This window comes from Cynocephalus volans, chromosome 7, assembly GCF_027409185.1.
Source record: "Cynocephalus volans isolate mCynVol1 chromosome 7, mCynVol1.pri, whole genome shotgun sequence".
In the NCBI taxonomy this organism is placed as follows: Eukaryota; Metazoa; Chordata; class Mammalia; order Dermoptera; family Cynocephalidae; genus Cynocephalus; species Cynocephalus volans.
In genome coordinates, this window is record NC_084466.1 from 134,978,240 (window position 1) to 134,999,055 (window position 20,816).

General features: G+C 36.8%; 1 protein-coding gene and 1 pseudogene across 1 annotated transcript in view; one reads left to right on the forward strand and one right to left on the reverse strand.

Moving 5' to 3' along the window:
* The window catches only part of CFAP43 (cilia and flagella associated protein 43), a 125,885-nt gene that overhangs the window by 76,359 nt on the left and 28,710 nt on the right, over positions 1-20,816 (reverse strand). Inside the window, exons 6-9 of the mRNA XM_063103441.1 lie at positions 11,247-11,406; positions 8,109-8,176; positions 6,159-6,290; positions 188-304 (exon numbers count right to left, since the gene is read on the reverse strand). Coding sequence (XP_062959511.1) covers positions 188-304; positions 6,159-6,290; positions 8,109-8,176; positions 11,247-11,406 — 477 coding nt within the window. The remainder of the gene's footprint in view (positions 1-187; positions 305-6,158; positions 6,291-8,108; positions 8,177-11,246; positions 11,407-20,816) is intronic.
* LOC134382429 (tRNA (guanine(10)-N2)-methyltransferase homolog) lies at positions 11,448-15,770 on the forward strand (annotated as a pseudogene).

Sequence of the window (20,816 nt, forward strand, 5' to 3'; positions counted from 1 at the left end):
AATTCTAACTAGGGAGCAGATTTGATGATCTAAGTGGTTGGCATCTTTATCTTCAGTATCTTCGAAGATTCCCTCTGCCTCCTATTTGCACATGAACTTTCAAAGTTACCTAGTTACATGTAGACAGACATTTAAATCTTGAAACATTGCATCTTTAAATCCTACCGTGACACAGAAGATTTCTTACCATGAAGTGTTTGGTTCCAGGTGTGATAAAGTCAATTGCCTGAAAGTTCCCATCACAAGCATCTAGGACTTTGTCTAAGGTTGGCTCTTCACCAAAAGTGTAGATATAAACAGATCCCTGATAAATATACAAAAAAAAAAAAAAAGAAAAGAAAAAGAAACATATTACAATCGTTGTGTATGTAGTTCAACAAATATTTATTAAATGCCTACTGCAAGCAAGGCTCTGTGTGGGAATAGGTATAGATCCACTCAATAAGACCTTGACCTTGAGAGGCTTAAAATCTAGATACTTGATTTGTTTGTTGATTGATTGATTGATTCATCCATTCATTCATTTATTCATCATTTAAAGTAATCAATAAATAGGACTTTCTTCTTCAATTCCTGGCATTTTATTTTAAAATTTTAAAAATGCAATAAAACACTTTATTTCAAATTTAAAAAACAATGTCTGTTTATGTGGAAAACCAGAAAAGTTTTTAAGATAAACTAAATTCTACCACATGCTAAACTCAATGGGGCAGTTCTAATTAAAAAATTTGAAAAGCCTTTGGAGAAACTGTGGCTGAAGCTATGACTTTATGACTTGTTTATCATTCTCGGCTCCCAAATTCACCTTGCCAAAAAAAAAAAAAAAAAATTCTGTCTTGTAATTTATGAATTTCTACCAAGTAATTGTAATATGATATGGCCACTCAACCAGCAATTAGATAGATGTCTGCTTTCAACTCATCACAAGTTCTTAAAGTTTACTTGAGTTAAATATCAATATTTTTGTTTATTTATCTAAAAAAATGAAAATCTGGTAGGTTTTTAATAATTTAACATTTAATTCATTCCTTCAACTAATATTGAGTGAATACACTGTGCCTTCTCTGCTCTGGATGCTGGGGCTACCTCAGAGGACAAAACAGACAAAAATTCCCTGCCTACATTATACTGGGGGATTCAGACAATGAAAAATATATCCAAATAAAATGTATTGTAAGTTAAACAGCAATAATTATAAGAAAGAAAAACAGGGAAGGGGGATACTACATGGCAAAATTAAAGGGTGAAATTTTAAATAGAGTCTCCAAGAAAGACTTCAGTGAAAAGGTAACTTTAGAGAGAAGACTTGAAGGAAATGAATAAAGAATCCACATGGATTCAGTGAGAACAGCATTTCAGGCAGATGGAACAGACTATACAAAGACTCTGAAATGCAGAAGGAGACATTACAACTGATACAGCAGAAATACAAAGGATCATAAGAGACTGCTATGAACAATTTTATGAAAACCAACTGTAAAACGTAGCAGAAATGGATAAATTTCTGGACACATACAACTTACCAAGGTCGAATCATGAAAAACTAGAAAACCTAAATAGATCAATGATGAGTAATGAGACTGAAGCAGTAATAAAAAGCTCCCAACAACCACAACAAAAAACTCTGTAGGACCAGATGGCTCAGTGCCAAATTGTACCAAACATTTAAAGAAGAACTAATAACAATTCTTCTCAAACTCTTCCAAAAAACTGAAGAGTAGGGAATACTTGCAAAGTCATTCTTCAAGGCCAAAATTAACCTTATACCAAAACTGGAAAAAGATAAAACAAAAAAAGAAAACTAAAGGCCAATATTCCCAATGAACACAGAAACAAAGATCCTCAACAAAATACTAGCAAGGAGAATCCAACGGCACATTAAAAAGATCATTCAACCATGATCAAGTGGAATTAATCCCAGGGATGCAAGGATGGTTCAACATATGCAAATCAATAAACGTGATACATCATGTCAACAGAATGAAGGAAAAAACCCATATGATCATTTCAATAGATGCAGAAAAAGCATTTGATAAAATCCAATGCACTTCATGATAAAAAAAAACAAAACTCAACAAACAAGGTATAGAAGGAATGTACCTCAATGCAATAAAGGTCATCTACAATGAACCCACAGGTAATATAATACTGAATAGATAAAATATGGAGGCTTTCCCTCTAAGATCTGGAACAAGACGATAATGCCCACTTTCCCCACTCTTATTCAACATAGTATTGGAAGTTCTAGCCAGCACAACACAGCAAGAGAAAGCGACAAAGAGCATATTAATCAGAAAGGAGGGAGTCAAACCATCCCTAACTGCTAAAGACACAATCCTATACATAGAAAACCCTAAAGACTCCACCAAAAAATTACTGGAACTAATTAAGGAATTCAGTAAGGTGCTAGGATACAAAATCAGCACACAAAAGTCAACAGCTTTCCTATACACCAATAACAAAATAGCCAAAGAAGAAATCATGAAAACAATCCCATTCACAATAGCTACCAAAAAAAAAAAAAAAAAAGAAAAGAAATACCTAGGAGCAAATTTAACCAATGAGGTGAAAGTCCTCTCAATGAAAACTATAAAACATTGGTGAAGAAAATTAAAGATGACACAAATAAATGGAAAGATATCCCATGTTCATGGGCTGGAAGCATTAATATTATCAAAATGTCCATATTACCCAAAGCTATCTAAACATTCAAAATAATCCCTATCAAAATACCAATGACATTCTTCACAGAAATGAAAAAAAAAAAAAAAAGATTGTGAAGTTTTATGGAACCACAAAAGATCCCCTTACAGATAAAACAATCTTGAACAAAAAGAACAAAGTTGGAGGCATCACACTTCCTGACTTCAAAATATAAAATAAAGCTATAGTAACCAAAACAGCATGGTACTAGCATAAAAATAGGCAAATAGTCCAACGGAACAGAATAGAGAGCTCAGAAACAAACCCACACACTTACAGCCAACTGATTTTCAACAAAGGTGCCAAGAATATACAATGGGGAAGGGACATCCTCTTCAATAAATTGTTCTGGGAAAACTGGATATCCATATGCAGAAGACTGAAACTAGACCTGTCTCTCACCATACACACAAAAAAATGAACTCAAAATGGATTAAATACCAACATTTAAGACCCCAAACCATGAAACTATGAAAATACTAGAAGAAAACATAGGGGAAATTATACATGGAATGGGAGTGGACAGTGCGTTTTTGAACAAGACCACAAATGCACAGGCAACTAAAGCAAAAATATACAAATGAGACTACATCAAACTAAAATCTTCCACACAGCAAACTAAAAAGCTTCTGAAACTATCAACTAAATGAAGAGACAACCTACGAAATGGGAGAAAGTGTTCGCAAACTACATATCAGACAAGGGCTAATATCCAGAATACATGACAAACTCAAACAACTCAACAGCAAAAAAACCTCCAAAAACCAAAGAACAAACAAAAAAACCATTTAAAAAATGGGCAAAGGACCTGAACAGACATTTCTCAAAAGAAAATATACAAATGGCCAACAAGCACGTGAAAAAATGCTCAACATCACTAATGATCAGGGAAATGCAAATAAAACCACAATGAGATATCATCTCACTCCAATTAGAATGGTTATTATCATCAAGACAGAAAATAACAAATGCTATTGATGATGCAGAGAAAAGGGAACTCTCCTACATTGTTGGTAGAATGTAAACTGGTACAGCCTTTTTGGCAAACAGTATGGAGATTCCTCAGAGACCTAAAAATAGATCTACTTTATGATCCAGCTATCCTACTACTGGGTATATACACAAAGGAAATGAAATTAATACATTAAAAAGACACCTGTGCTCCCATGTTCATGCAATGCTATTATCAGCAGCCAAAAGATGGAATCAACCTAAATGCCCATCAACAGATGAATGGATAAAAAAGCCTGTGGTGTGCATGTATAAAATGGAAAACTATTCAGCTATACGAAGAAATGATATTCTATCATTTGCAGCAACATGGATGGAACTGGAAACCATCATGCGAAGCCCCAGTGGCCTAATGGAACTGGAAACCATCATGTTAAGTGAAGTAAGTCAGGCACAGAAAGACAAATACAGCAAGTGTGGAATCTAAAAGAAAAAAAAGTGGTCCTCATAGAAGAGTAATGGTCACCAGAGGCTGGGAGGAGAGGGGATTGGTGGGGAGGAGAACGAGTGGGCTAATGGGTACAAAACTATGCTATCTACCCTAAGTAAATCATTGTGTAGTACATACATGTATTGAAACAACACATTGCACACAAAAATAAATATAAATAAAATTTAAAACAATAAAATAAAACCCAACTTCACATTATTTTTGCTGTTCTTTTGTATTTCTCCACACATTACTACTGCTCTGCATCCTTCTTGTACACACAACTTCCATCTTGGATCATTTTTCTTTTGCCTGAAGTACATTCTTTAGACTTTTCTCTAGTGACAGTCTGTTGCTGACAAAATCTTAGTTTTGGTGTGTCTAAAAATGTCTTTTTTCACTCCCATGCTAAAAAGATATTTTCATTGGGTATAGAATGGTGGTAGTTATTTTCTTCCATTATCACAGGAGTCAGCAAATTTTTTCTATAAATGAAGATAGTAAATGTGTTAGGCTTTGCAGACCATGTGGTCTCTGTCACAACTACTTAACACTGCCATGGTAGTGCTGACCCCTGCTGTACACTGAAGGTATCACTCCACTATTTCTTTCTTACATTATTGCAAGAAGGAAGTCAGCTGTTAGTCTAACTGAAACTCCTTTGAAGTAATTTGTTTTTTCTCTCTGGCTGCTTTTAAAAGTTTTTCTTAATCTTTTGATCTCAAAAATTTCATTTTAGTAAGTCTACATGTGTATATCATCATTTAATGTATCCTGCTTGGAATTCACTGGACCTCTTAAATCTGTAAATTCATGACCTTAATCTGTTCTGGAAAATTCCCAATCAACATCTTTTGAAGTATTGTCTCTGCCCCACTCTCTCTCATCTCTGGGACTACAACCAAACATGTTAGATCTTAGCACTGTATTATTTATGTCTCTTACTCTCCCTTCCATATTTCCTTCCTTTTTGCTTCTTTAAGCTACATTCTGGATAACTTCTGATCTATCCTCTAGTTTATTAATTCTCTCTTTGGCTGTGTCCAATCTTCTGTCAGACATGTTTATTTACTTTATATTTGTCAGCATATTTGGGTCTTTTCCCCTTCTGTTATTTTTTTAAATGGTTCCTATTCTCCATAAATATTTTAGATTTGTCATTTATTTATTAAAACATAGGACAGTTGTTTTAACTTTTGGTAATTACCAGAAACAAGTCTTTCCATATCTAAATTTAAGTTTCTTTTGGGCAGAAATCATTGAACTTTGTAATCCATCTAAAATTATTGCCAGCAATATACATGGCTTCTAATTCTGACCTTTGAGGGTCATTCCATTATTAGTTTTTCTAACAATACAATTGAGATGGACATTTGTTTTTACCCTGCATTAATTCCTCTCCCTTTGTCTTTCACTGAACCATATTTTCCTTAATAGAACAACCCATGACCCCAAAATCAGTCCACATTTGGGTGAGCTAACTCTACCCAGGGTTTAAGAGTAGGCATGTGACTTAGGCTTGGCCAATCAGAGCTTAGATTCTCCCTGATCATAATGATTGGCCCAGAGGTAGACAGGTGACCCAAGTTAGTCCAATATCTAATTTCAGGACATTTTTTTCTAGCTGGTTTCTTTCCATCAGGGTCACAAAGAGGATAGAAACATAAGCTGGAGCTGCAGGAGTCTCTCCTGACACCACAAGGGGAAGGTCTGGATGGAAATAGAGGCAGCAGAGAGGAAACAGAGCCAAGAGATGCACAAAACAAGGCCCAGTGGCATAGTGGGAGCTCTTGGATTTGGGCCCACTCCACAAGCTTTCAGTTACAAGCAAAAAACAAACAAATATCTTTGCTATTCAGGCCTTTTAAATTGGGTATGTTTTCAGTTTCAATCTATTGATTCCTGACTAGTAGAGTAGCATTACGCAGCACTCTCTGCCCTTCATTTCTGCCAAGCAATGTTGATAAAAACATTATCTAAAAATTGCCTATCAAGAAATTACCATCCAGCATACCTTATCTGTTTGAGTCAGCAACATTTTGTAACTGGGAGAAAAGATCAAATGTTCTACAGGCTGTTCAAACTCAAGAAAATTTTCTACTTTGTAACTTGAATCTTTAATAGTAAAAGAATACACGATGCCATCCTAGAGACCAAAAACAATGAGATAAATGCAGAAAATTAGTCTCCATCAATGCATAGCATTCTTTCCTCATCAGATAAGCTAAGACTTATGATTACCATCTACTGTTTATTTGGAATCATCATCTGTGTTTACATTATCTAGAATACACTGTCCTCTCATATTTATTTAGGCAACTTTTAACCATGTTCCCTGGGAAAGCTTCAGTTTTTTCTCTTTTGTGACACATTTTTCAATTACCTAAAACTTTAGTGATGTCTTCTTCCTTTGATTCTCTAGTATCTATATTCTTACCACATTCTTCACTGTACAGGAGGTGGGAAAAATGGGGCAGAGCTTGTGTGGCTTGTGTACAGCAGTCTCCTTACTTCAGAGGACACTAGGTCTAATGCATGCTCTTTAATCATTATTATGTGCATTTCTTATCTCCTTAAGTGACCCTGGTGTTTCTTTTATTTCCTTTGTATTCTCTTTTCCAGTTCCTCACACAATGTTAGAACATGGGTGGGTTTGTTAGTTGGTTGTAAATAGATTTCGGTTAATTTTCTCTCAAGAGGAATTTGTGTTATTTTTACAATAGGTAAGTGGGTTTGGGAAAATTCATCCATTATTTTCTATATTAGACCCCATTATAACTAAGAGTGGGCATTTGTGAGGTGGCAGGGCTCAGATGCATGGGACCTGGGGTTGGGGGACAAGCAAGGGGCCTTCTCTAAGCTCGCCATCATTCTCCATCCTTCACCAAAGCAAATGCTGTCATCATTCCTTTAAAGTAGGTTAAAACAAACATGGAGAGTGGCCTTGAAGAGGACAAGAGTCATAAAAGGCCATAAATGCAGACTAACTGTAGGGGGTGGTGGGGATGGTCCACTACAAGGTTGAGGAAGGGAATTACGAGCTGAGTGTAGGTGAATGAGCTCCAGATGGCTTCTCACTGGTGGAACTACATAGCTCACCCTGAGGTCATTGCCTAGCTGCCCTCAGGGTCTGGAGATGTGATCTGTGGCAATGGAAAGACAAAGCTAACAGTGGACTCTGTACAGCTACAGCTAGACCTGAGACTTTAGTATAGGTCAATTCCAAACCTTAGGGTTTATTCCAACACCACAGGAAAACATTGTCTGATCCCTTTTCATACTTACTAAGGCTGTGTGTTCTTTTTTTTTTTTTTTTTTTTAAGGCTGTGTGTTCTAATAAATGAGAGCAAGGACTTTGGAGGTTGACACCCTTGGGTACAAGCCTAGCTTTCCCACTTACTTGCTGGTGAATGCTGTAAGACTTGGTTCTTCCATCTGTATAAGGAGGGCAATAGTTCCTACTTAATAAGGTTTTGGTGAGGACCAATAAGATAATACAAGTAAAGCACTTAGCATGGTGGCAGATACAAAGTAAGCACAAGTCAATAGAGGCTATTAATACTAATTCTAATATCAATAATAACAACGTGATACATGTAAGCTAAATGGGACGCACAAAAGGTTCCAAATTCATGTCTGACAACATAATATATTAAGTGCGGAAATGTGCATGGAATTGGGTTACAGGTGTTTTTCATTGGGAGACAGCAATAGGTTTTCATGTTCTATTTTTGTTTATTTGCAACAAAATAGGTATATGGTAGCTAATATACTGTTCTATTTTTGTAAATATTTGAAAGTCTTCATAAATTTTTTTTATAATAGTATCCAAAGAGGAAACAATTTTAATTAATAATCTGACAAAAACTGACATCCCAAAATATGGCTCATAGTAGAAAATGGCAGCAAATAGAAATTATGTATTTTCTTGAAAGCGATTAATTTTGAGGAAAAAATACATTACAATTCCAGAAGCAAGCACACCCTCCTTCTGATATACCAAGGTGACCGGACTGATAAGGTTTCTTCTGTCTTTTGGAAAAGAAAAACAAAGTAAAGTAGGTGACACATAAATAAAAGTGCAAGGTGACAATGAATAATAAAAGTTGCTTAGTAATGATTGCTTATGTAAATTGCACAAGTTGTTCTTAAGTTCTATATCATCAGACCTATGTAACCAACATTACAGAATTATGTAGTAAATATGTTTTATTTTTTAGGAAAGCATTGTCAGAGGTTTTAAGAATCTGGGGCAGGGGACAACCAAAACCATCTTATAGTCAAGCTGTACACTTAAGATTTGTACATTTTATGGTATGTAGATTTGTACCTCAGTAAATAAAGCACAGTCAACAAAAAGAAAGTGAAAAGAAAAACTATTCTATGAGTACATTTGTCATTAATAAGATATTGTCCTTGGGGGAAAATAACAAAAGCATATTACCTTTTTATGTAGACAAACCACAAGAGCTACAAAATCACAGGCTCAGATGGCATCCATCAAATTATTTGTTTACTGCATACCATGTGCCTGACATTTTGCTAGATGCTAGGAAGTATACTCCTTTCCTTCAAAGATGTCATCTCCCAGAAGTCCCTTCTTTTCGAATCCAGCTGCCACTAAAGTCCACATTCTTCTGACTCTTGGCCCAGTCTAGATGCTCGCTGCCTACAGCCACTCACTTCTAGGATCATTCTTTCCTGAATTGTGGATAATCTGCCCAAGCACAATTCCAATTGGGGTACATCCCCATTCAGGATGTTTGAAGTGTGCCCACTGTCAGCTGAATTAAGTACAAACACCTGAGCAGGACATGACTGGCCAGATATGGGTTGGATGCCCCTTTTTCCCCTCTACTCTTTTGTAACACTTGATGCTCCAGACAAACTGCACCACTTGTTTCTCAGCCTTCCCCATGCCTTCTTGTCCATGCAGGTACCACTGCCAAAAGTTCCACCTACCCACATCTCTCCTTGTGAACCTGTCCTTCAAGGGTCAGTTCAAATTCAATCTTCAAAATGACTTAACTTGGACTGTTTCCCTCATCTCAGTCCCCATAGTACCTTGTGAAGCTTTTTCTTAGTAAGATCACCTTAACTTACCTGGCTGTAATTATCTGTCTACTTATCTTATCTTCTCTAATAAAGTCTAAGTCCCTTGAGGATAGAAATTATGATACTATGTACTTGTTATCTAGGTAACCTCTAAGGCACCTTGCTTAGTGTCTTCCACATTGTAAAAGCTTGATAAATATGTATTTGAAAGCATATGTAATATACTGTGACAATCATAAGAAATAGTATGCAGGAAGGAAATAATGAGCAATACAAGACTACATATGATTAAGTTCCAAATTTTGTAAAATACATTGGAAGTGAGATTGGAATTTGGACCTGAGAAACATGGTTTTATAATTCATTTTACAAACACAAAGAGTTGCCAATTTACTCTGTAATGATATCTGGGATTAGACTTTGGAGCCAAAGAATGAGTAATATTCAATTCCTGACTTCAAAGAGTTGATGACTAGTGGGAAAAACAGACATGCACATGGGTCATTGTAGTAGCAAAGGATGGGGCCTAACACAAGAGTGAGTCTAATGGAATCCCAGACAGAGGCACCTAATTTTGCCTGAACGTTGGGGCAAGGAGAGGGAAAGCTCCACGAAGGAGGATAATTTCACCAAGTAGACGAGGAAGAGTGAGTGATCCAGACAAAGGTAACTACCAACACCAGCTGACAGAATTTGGAGAGAGCATGCGAAAGATGAGAAAGTTTAAAAAGCTCATGTGGGAAGAGCTGAAACTGGAAAGGCAGGCTGGAAAGAAGCTTACTTTTAGAGAGATACTTGGATGGCACTTTAGACGCTAGATTAGAGAGAGGAGCAAGCCTGGTAGGTGCAGTAACACTAAAGGGAAGAGGAGTGGGCAGGAAAGTCAAACCTGATGGCCTCAGCTTTATCAGTGAAGTGTGGGTCAGAGAATGAGAGAGGGAGTTAATGAGGGGCATCAGAGTTGGAGAAAACTTGATGGAGATGGTGGTATTTGAGCTGAGTCCTGGGAGATTCAGAGTGGGAAAGTGGCAAGGGAATAATGTAGAAGGCATGCCTGTGACACAATGGGAAGAAGTGACTGGCTAGATCAGAAAGTTCATGCTGGGGAGTAGTAGGAAATAATACTAATGGAGCAGGTGGGATCAGATGGCAGGGGGGTTGAAATCAAGTGAGAGCAGTCCTTGAGTTGTGTGTTGAAAATGGTCTTCAAAAAGGACAGTTTGGTAGGACCAGCTACCTGGTTTGTGTCAGATGTACATTAAGGTCAGTGAAGTCATCCTAAGATTATTAGAGAAATCAAAGCATGATATAATCAGAGCAATTGTAATAGAGTACATTGGACAGGTTTGGGGAGCTTGCCCTGACCAGGATCCCTCCTCAAAGAGTCTGCACCTAGCCCCCAGTGGGTGGACATAGGCTCCTGTGATGTAGGCCCAACCCTAGCCACAGCTGATAGGACCAGGAATGGACACTAGATCTAAGGGAAATAGACAGGTTCTCTTTGAAAATCTGATCAAGCACAAAGGTAACTTTCAAGATTGCTTTTGGACTTAGAAGAGATGGTTGTCATGGAGAAAGGGGTTGTGAGGGATGGGAGACAGGAAAGGACCATGATTATTAGCTGACTAGGCAGAATGCGCATATGCATACGAAAGGATACAGCAAAGTAGCTAAGAACTTGGACTCCGAGATCTTATGACCTAGGTTCAAGTGTTAGCTTGATAGTTTATGTGATTTGGACATGTTTCTTAACTTCATCTGCATCATAAAGATGTATCTCCTTATAATGTTGTTTTGAGAATCACATGAAATATGCATTTAGAGTGATGGCAGAATGCCAAGCGCATAGTAAGACTCAATAAACATTAGCTAGCTGTAAGGAATATCTGCAGGACTTGGTAACTAACCAGAAGATAAAGGAGGAGGAAGATTAGACGACGTCTCTAAGAAAGGGAAAAATAGGTAACAAAACATCCATCTTCAAGTGTGTGCAAAACCAACACCCATGGCTACACTTCCGGGAATATGAAGCAGAGAAGTTTCTCACCCATTGGTGGTGCCTCTTCTATCTTACTAAGCACGGTCACTTTCAAGGTCTCTCCATTAATCATTAAAAGATGACCCTCTTCACAGCCAACATACAGGTCACTTGCAGGAGTCCAGCAATGCATAGTTGGGTGGAGCAAAGGATATAGATCATCTTTTGGCTTCAGGAAAAGAATGGAAACCTTGTGTTAAAACAACAATCATGGCCAAGAGCCAGAGAAATACCCATCCGAACAATTGCCAAAAAGAAGCCAGTGAATATGATCATAGATAAATTCATTGTCTTGCCATTTGCCAAGAGCTAAGTGAACTTTTTCCTCACTCCTTTTTTTCTCTCTTCATTTTAATGCATTAAGAAAAAATAGGGTGTTCCTGCCAACACATTCAGAGTTCCTAGTGCCACAGATTCTCATAAAAGCTTTGAGTAACAACTTCTAAACTGTTTCTTAGTGGACTTTTTTGGTATCTTAGATCTAAGAAAGTCATTGCCTAGCTAAAATCGCCGTTTGGGGACATTCCTCTCTCCTGGTTCATCAGGGGCACAAATGTGCTTTTCCTTGAGCTGCCATGGAGAGGGTGACCTGTGTCTTGTGCATATTAGCTTTCATGGGGAATGAGAAGAGGACCTTTTACCTAATTCTGTTGGCCTTTCTAATTTGGTTCATAAAACATCCTACATGACTGATTCAATGGAAAGAGAAATGCACAAAATCTGTGAACCTAGAAGAAAAGCTGACTTTGGGGACTAAAAATATGGATGAAGGGTCTAAGGCACGTTTTCTGCAAAGTACCAGACAGAGGATATTTTAGGTTTTGTAGACCACATAGGTCTGTGTCACATATTCTTTTTTTCTCTTTTTTTAACAACCCTTAAAAAATGTAAAAAGTGTTCTTGAGCTTGGGCCATAAAAAGCAGGTCATAGTGGGTAGATCTCCACCTTAGATGATAATACTTCAGTACTGTGTCCCTGCACCCTTAAACACTCGTACCCAGCCTGGAGAGGCTGCTCCTTTTGCTGACAGCACAGAGCAGGCCTCCTTGTAAGCCCAGGACCATCTGCTCTCCTTCCTGGAGGTCAAGGTAGCTATGATAGCACTGATTAAGATTCTGAATTTAGGATACCATAATATGGCACTGCCTCTCTCTATTTAAACCAATCAAACATACCAGCTTACATTTATGTGTTTATTTATTTATTTATTAAAAGTATAATGTTTAGTGCTATGTAAGTTTTTATTATGCTAAATTGTAGTTAGAATTGCACTTGCTACAACATGACGTCTTTTCTTTAAGCATCTTTACACCCATAGAATACAGAAAACATTTTTAATAAGCTACTGGCCAAATTAACAGAATTCTTAAATTCCTTAAGAGCTCCATGTTTATTTCATTCTTTGGCACAGGTGAAACATTTATTGGGCACTTGCTACATTCCAGGTACTTTTCTAGGAACAGGGGTGTAGCAATGAACAAAACAGACAAAAAAGTCCCTGCCCTCATGAGAAACTAAAAATAAGTTAAGAAGTTAAATTCATAGAATGTCTTGTGTTGAAAGTGCTGTGAAGAAAAATAAAGTGGGGTAAGTTGGACTAGGTTTCACAGGTGGGTAATATTGTGAACCTACATAAATAGCCATTTTTCTATTCAAACCTCCCTGATGAATGCAAGAAGCCTGAAAGAAAATAATCTTAGTGATTCATTTTCATAAATGACTTATCTGAGGGTGTTTTAACTGATTCAGGCCCAGCCCAAAAGTTGTTTGATTGGTCCTGCCCACTGCTGGAGGGTTGCTGAACACAGAGAGCTCTCCTTGAGGAGGTCATTAGTTACTAGCTCTTACTGTTTACTTGAACAGATAAAGCTCTCCTTGAGATGGTAATGAGTGACTAGCCCTTTATTGTTTTCTTCATTTCCTGGTGTCTCTTTTCACAGGGTTTCAGCAGGCCTTTTTTGCAGACTTGTCCTGAGCACTCAGACAAATTTCTTACAAGGGGTAATAAATCCGGGTAATAAATTTTAGATGCCACCTGGGAAGATTGTGCACCCTGTAGTACTCTCAGCCAAATGAGGAAGCAGAGAGTGGGACTTGTGTATTAGGGAATAAATGGCTTGCTACAGCCCCTTTTCATGTGCCTCCCTTTCAGACACCCGAATCTTATAAGGCTGTAATTAAAGTCTCGCTTCACTGGACCTCGTGTCTCTGTGCATCCTTTGGCATTGGATGGGTGAGGGCATTTCCCAAATTGCCTTTCTAATAAATACTAAATTGTTTGAATAATATATTACATATTGCTCTGTTAATTTAGAAAAGGTTTGTAGATTCAAGGTAGTGGCAAGAATGGCTCTGCCAAAGTAACTATTTCTACTAGAGTCTCACCTGATACAAATTTGTTGTATGACTAATATTTCAATAAATATTTAAAATATTGGGTGTTGGTTATATAACAAGTCCTAAGGTATCCCTCCTCTCAATAGGATAATCACCTATTGAGGGAAAAAGCAGAATCGACAAATAGAGTCAGAAAAGATGATAGGTTATAATAGAAGGTTGTTCATTGTTTCTCATTGACGAGGAAGTAATGTGTTCTTGGTAGAGTGAAGGGAATGGAGAGAGAGAGACGATCATTTGGAATGGACCTTAAAATGTGACTAAGGCACTTTCATCATGATAATTGTTTTAAAAGTATAGATTGACTTTAATTGTATGATTGGTTTATTTTATACCCTCATAACTTAGGACAGTTAGAAAATAAATACTTGAGCAACCATCTGGTCACCCAGTGGACCAAAAAAAGGTAAAAACACTAAAAAGGATTAAACTGCTGCTGATTAATGACATTTCTGTGGTGTCTGACTGAGATTTGACTCATAGGGAAAAGAGTTATTCACTGAATCATCATTATTTTAAAGTTTATTGAGTTATCCTGATGACATCTAAGCTGAGATGATAAATCACAAGAAGACAGACACTTATCTGGTATGGTAACAGGCTCAAAATCTGAAAAAACGAAAACAACAAAACAGGCGGGACGTCACGTAGGCCACGCAGGTGCACAGCAGGCAGCTGTGATGGCACTGCCCTGCACCCTGAACAGTTCACCTGCAGTCAGGGAACCTATGGAAAGTCTCCATTTTGGATTCTTAGTATTCCCTCTGAAGATATTGCAAGAAACTTAATGAAATGGGCAGTGTGCACCAAGTTCCATTTCTGCATTCAGACTCTACATATCAAATAAAGATTCACACATTTAATAAAACATTGACACAAGAAGAAAACGTCAAATGAATAGATGCACTTGAATTCCTGACATTTGAAGGAAAGGTGAATTTAAATAATCCACAACATATATTCTCTATTTTGGAGTATTATCGTTTGGACACAAACTGCATTCCTGAGAATTCTCACAATATTTATTTTGATAGATGGAGATTCCTGTGAAGTGTAAGAGGCTTGTTAGAAAAAGGGTCCAGAGAGGAGGTGGTGTACCTGGAAACATTAAAACAAGACCTGTCGGGAAATCTGGACTGCTTTTATAATAAAACAGAAAAAAAGCAGAGTGCTGTGATAGTTGAGGGATTTCAATTGTGAAGATAACCAATGTAGGTCTTCCACTCTGAGAATAAACGCAACTACTATACAGCAGTTCTGCCCACTCCCTTGAGGCTATCAGTGGATCACAGATGGGCAGAGAGAGCATATTGAATCATATACTGTCAAAAAGAGACACTATATTGGAAATAAAAGAATGGATGCTGGTTTATGATTCATCATGGCCAACCATGGAAAAGTGAAAGAAAATGATAATGTCTTTGATCCATTTGTTGGAACAGATGGCCTCTTGACACCATCTGCTCTTTTTTGTGCACAGACATAGACTACAACATAGTTCATGGCTTGGGGAAAGGCTAGTTGGAAAAATCAGAAATGGAGAGCACCAGATGAAAACATTAGGGCAAATCTTCATCAATATGGTTTAGAGAAGTATTACCTTGATGTCCTGGTTTAAGATGCACCTAAACCTACCTGGAGGAAGGGCATTCATTTTGATGCAATCATAACTGATCATCTGTATGGAACCAGAGAATCTATAAGAAGAACAGGTTCACAGAAGGAAATACCAAAAGGGATAGAAAAATGTCCAGAAAGCTACACTCCAGGTTCCTTGAGTTATCATCCACAGTGATATGTTTTTTGACCTATTAAACTTTGCAGCTGAGACCTTCATACTAGAAGGAAAACTAGTCTATTGGTTACCAGTATATATACCAGAATACGCTGAAGAGATGGTGCCCTGGCACCCATGTCTGAAACTCATTAGCACCCGTGAGCAGAAGCTTTCCACTCACACATCAAAGTACTTGATCACAATGGAAAAGGTGAAGAAATTTGAGAATCAGAACCAGTATTCACATCTGCTAAGTGATCATTTTCTGCCATATCAAGGTCATAATTCCTTCTGTGAGAAATACTTTAGTGGCATAACAAAAATAATTGCCAAGGAAGAAAAATCTAGCCAGGAGTGAAAATTAAGATTTTGACAATGAAGAAAGAATGAGAATTTGACATCTGGATGTGAACTTCCATGTATGATCCAGAAAACGTGTACTGTTTTAAAATTTTTAGTAAAAAAAAATTAATGCTACACAGTAAACTGAACAATCCTTTTCAAATTATCTTTGTTTTATAGTCTATTTTATTGTATGTGTTATGAAGTCTGTTGAACCTCATTTAATTTATATTTGTACTTTCAAGTATTAATATTGACTCAAACAAAACAACAAAAAACAAAACAAAACCCCACCTATCTGCTTCAATTCTGAAAATTCTGAGTTTTAAAAGAAAACGTGTAAAAAGAAAGAAAGAAAGAAAAGAAAGAAAGAAAAGGTGTCAATGACGTTCTAAAATATTTGTTGATAATACTACCTCCTTTTTCAGTCCTCTGGAATCATAAATCAAACATTTTGATCACTTGAAAACCAAACATGAAAAACTGCAGCCCAGCTTTACTCTGATTTAGAAAATGTAAAAATCCAAATATGTTTCTGAATATTTGAGTTTATAAAAGAGATTCCTATTTAGCAACTTCTGTTTTTTTTTCTTTTTTCTTTTTTAAAGTTAGGTGGCAAAAGGAAACTGGATACTTGAGATTAAATTCGTTATCTTGGATCGAATTTCTTCCCAGATAACATCTGCTTTTGATTTTCCCCATGTGACATCAGGATACGTTTCTTTTTTTCTTTTTTTTTTTTAAATTTTATTTTGTTGATATACATTGTGGTTGATTATTGTTGCCCATCACCAAAACCTCCCTCCCTCTTCCCTCTCCTCCCTCACCACCAACAATGTCCTTTCTGTTTGCTTGTCGTATCAACTTCAAGTAATTGTGGTTGTTATATCTTCTTCCCCCCCTCCGTTTTTTTTTTGTGTGTGTGTGTGTGTGAATTTATATATTAATTTTTAGCTCCCACCAATAAATGAGAACATGTGGTATTTCTCTTTCTGTGCCTGACTCGTTTCACTTAATATAATTCTCTCAAGGTCTATCCATGTTGTTGCAAATGGCAGTATTTCATTCGTTTTTATAGCTGAGTAGTATTCCATTGTGTAGATGTACCACATTTTCCATATCCACTCATCCGATGATGGACATTTGGGCTGGTTCCAACTCTTGGCTATTGTAAAGAGTGCTGCAATGAACATTGGGGAACAGGTATACCTTCCACTTGATGATTTCCATTCCTTTGGGTATATTCCCAACAGTGGGATAGCTGGGTCGTATGGTAGATCTATCTGCAATTGTTTGAGGAACCTCCATACCATTTTCCATAGAGGCTGCACCATTTTGTAGTCCCACCAACAATGTATGAGAGTTCGTTTTTCTCCACAACCTCGCCAGCATTTATCGTTCAGAGTCTTTTGGATTTTAGCCGCCCTAACTGGGGTGAGATGGTATCTCAGTGTGGTTTTGATTTGCATTTCCTGGATGATGAGTGATGTTGAGCATTTTTTCATATGTCTGTTGGCCATTTGTATATCTTCCTTAGAGAAATGCCTACTTAGCTCTTTTGCCCATTTTTTAATTGGGTTGCTTGTTTTTTTCTTGTAAAGTTGTTTGAGTTCCTTATATATTCTGGATATTAATCCTTTGTCAGATGTATATTTTGCAAATATTTTCTCCCACTCTGTTGGTTGTCTTTTAACTCTGTTAATTGTTTCTTTTGCTGTGCAGAAGCTTTTTAGTTTGATATAATCCCATTTGTTTATTTTTCCTTTGGTTGCCTGTGCTTTTGGGGTCGTATTCATGAAGTCTGTATCCCGTCCTATTTCCTGAAGTGTTTCTCCTATGTTTTCTTTAAGAAGTGTGTATATTTAAATCCTTAATCCATTTTGAGTTGATTTTAGTATATGGTGAGAGGTATGGGTCTAGTTTCATTCTCCTGCATATGGATATCCAGTTAATCCCAGCACCATTTGCTGAAGAGGCAGTCCCTTCCCCAGTGAATAGGCTTGGTGCCTTTGTCAAAGATCAGATGGCAGTAAGTGTGTGGGTTGATTTCTGGATTCTCAATTTTGTTCCATTGATCAATGTGTCTGTTTTTATGCCAGTACCATACTGTTTTGGTTATGATAGCTTTGTGTATAGCATAAAGTCAGGTAGTGTTATGCCTCCAGCTTTATTTTTTTTGCTCAGCATTGCTTTCGCTATGCATGGTCTTTTGTTATTCCATATAAATGTCTGGATAGTTTTTTCCATTTCTGAGAAAAATGTCTTTGGAATTTTGATGGGGATTGCATTGAATTTGTATATCACTTTGGGTAGTATGGACATTTTCACTATGTCGATTCTTCGAATCCAAGAGCATGGGATATCTTTCCATCTTCTTGTATCCTCTCTAATTTCTCTCAGCAGTGGTTTGTAGTTCTCATTATAGAGATTTTTCACCTCCTTGGTTAACTCAATTCCTAAGTATTTTATTTTTTTGGTGGCTATTGTAAATGGGCAGGCTTTCTTGATTTCTCGTTCTGCATGTTCACTATTGGAGAAAAGAAATGCTACTGATTTTTGTGTGTTGATTTTGTATCCTGCTACTGTGCTGAAATCATTTATCAATTCCAACAGTTTTTTTGTAGAGGTTTTAGGCTGTTCGATATATAGGATCATGTCATCTGCAAACAGGGACAGTTTGACTTCATCTTTTCCAATCTGGATGCCCTTTATTTCCTTCTCTTCTCTGATTGCTCTGGCTAGTACTTCCAACACTATGTTGAATAGGAGTGGTGAGAGTGGGCATCCTTGTCTAGTTCCTGTTCTTAAAGGAAAAGCTTTCAGCTTTTCCCCATTCAGTATGATATTGGCAGTAGGTTTGTCATATATGGCTTTAATTATGTTGAGATACTTTCCCTCTATACCTAACTTATAGAGGGTCTTTGTCATGAATGAGTGCTGAATTTTATCAAATGCTTTTTCAGCATCTATAGAGATGATCATGTGGTCCTTGTGTTTGACTTTATTAATATGGTGTATCACATTTATTGATTTGTGTATGTTGAACCAACCTTGCATCCCTGGGATGAATCCCATTTGATCGTGGTGAATAATTTTACATATGTGTTGCTGTATTCTGTTTGCTAGTATTTTAGTGAGGATTTTTGCATCTATATTCATCAAGGATATCGGCCTGTAGTTTTCTTTTTTGGTTATATCTTTACCTGGTTTTGGTATCAGGATGATGTTTGCTTCATAGAATGAGTTTGGGAGATTTGCGTCCGTTTCAATCTTTTGGAATAGTTTGTAAAGAATCGGTGTCAATTCCTCTTTGAATGTTTGGTAAAATTCTGCTGTGAATCCATCTGGTCCTGGGCTTTTCTTTGTTGGGAGCCTTCTGATAACAGCTTCAATCTCCTTTATTGTTATTGGTCTGTTCAGATTTTCTACATCTGGGAGCTCGTGTGTGTCCAGAAATTTATCCATTTCCTCCAGATTTTCAAACTTGTTGGCGTATAGTTGTTTATAGTAGTCTCGAATGATTCCTTGTATTTCAGATGCATCAGTTGTAATATCGCCTTTTTCATTTCTAATTTTTGTTATTTGAATCTTCTCTCTTCTTTTTTTTTGTTAGCCATGCTAATGGTTTCTCAATTTTATTTATCTTTTCAAAAAACCAACTTTTTGATTCATTGATCTTTTGTATTGTTTTTTGGGTTTCAATTTCATTAAGTTCTGCTCTGATCTTAATGATTTCTTTCTGTCTGCTAACTTTATGTTTGGATTGTTCTAGTTTTTCTAGATCTTTAAGGTGAAGTGTTAGGTTGTTCACTTGCCATCTTTCCATTCTTCTGACGTGAGCATTTAATGCAATAAATTTCCCCCTTAATACTGCTTTTGCAGTATCCCACAGGTTTTGGTATGATGTATCATTATTTTCATTAGTTTCAATAAATTTTTTGATTTCCTGCTTGATTCCTTCTTGGACCCATATGTCATTAAGTAGAATGCTGTTTAATTTCCATGTGTTTGTATAGTTTCCAGAGTTTCGTTTGTTATTAATTTCTAGTTTTAATCCATTGTGGTCTGAGAAAATACATGGGATAATTCCAATATTTTTGAATTTGTTGAGACTTGATTTGTGACCTAATATGTGATCTATCCTGGAGAATGATCCATGTGCTGATGAGAAGAATGAATATTCTGAGGTTGTTGGATGGAATGTTCTGTAGATATCTGCCAATTCCAATTGGTCTACAGTATTGTTTAAATCTTGTGTTTCTCTACTGATTCTTTGCCTAGGTGATCTGTCTAATATTGACAGTGGGATGTTCAGGTCCCCTGCTATTATGGTATTAGTGTCTATTTCCTTCTTTAGGTCTAATAAGGTTTGTTTTATAAATCTGGCTCCTCCAACATTGGGTGCGTACATATTGATGATTGTTATGTCTTTTTGATGGATCAGTCCTTTTATCATTATGTAGTGTCCCTCATTGTCTCTTTTTATAGTTTTTAGTTTAAAGTCTATTTTGTCAGATATAAGAATAGCTACTCCAGCTCGTTTTTCTTTTCTGTTTGCATGGTAAATCTTTTTCCATCCTTTCACTCTTAGTCTATGTGAATCTTTATGGGTGAGGTGGGTCTCTTGAGGGCAGCATATAGTTGGGTCCTCCTTTTAATCCCATCAGCCAGTCTGTGTCTTTTGATTGGGGAATTTAAGCCTTTTACATTAAGAGTTGTTATTGAAAGGTGTTGATTTATTCCTAGCATTTTATTAGTTGTTTGGTTGTCTTAGATGTCTTTTGTTCCTTGCTTTCTGATTTACTGTTTGGTTTCCGTGTTTGTTGGTTCCTTAGATTGTAGATAGCGTTTTTGTTTGTTTGTTTTCTCTTCATGAAGGCCATTTTTATTATACTAGTGGGTTTAGATTTTTCTTGGGTTTTTATGGCAGTGGTAGTTATTTTTCAGGAACCAAACCCAGTACTCCCTTGAGGATTTCTTGTAAGGGTGGTCGTGTGGTAGTGAACTCCCGCAGTTTTTGTTGGTCTGAGAAATATACTATTTGCCCTTCATTGCGGAAGGA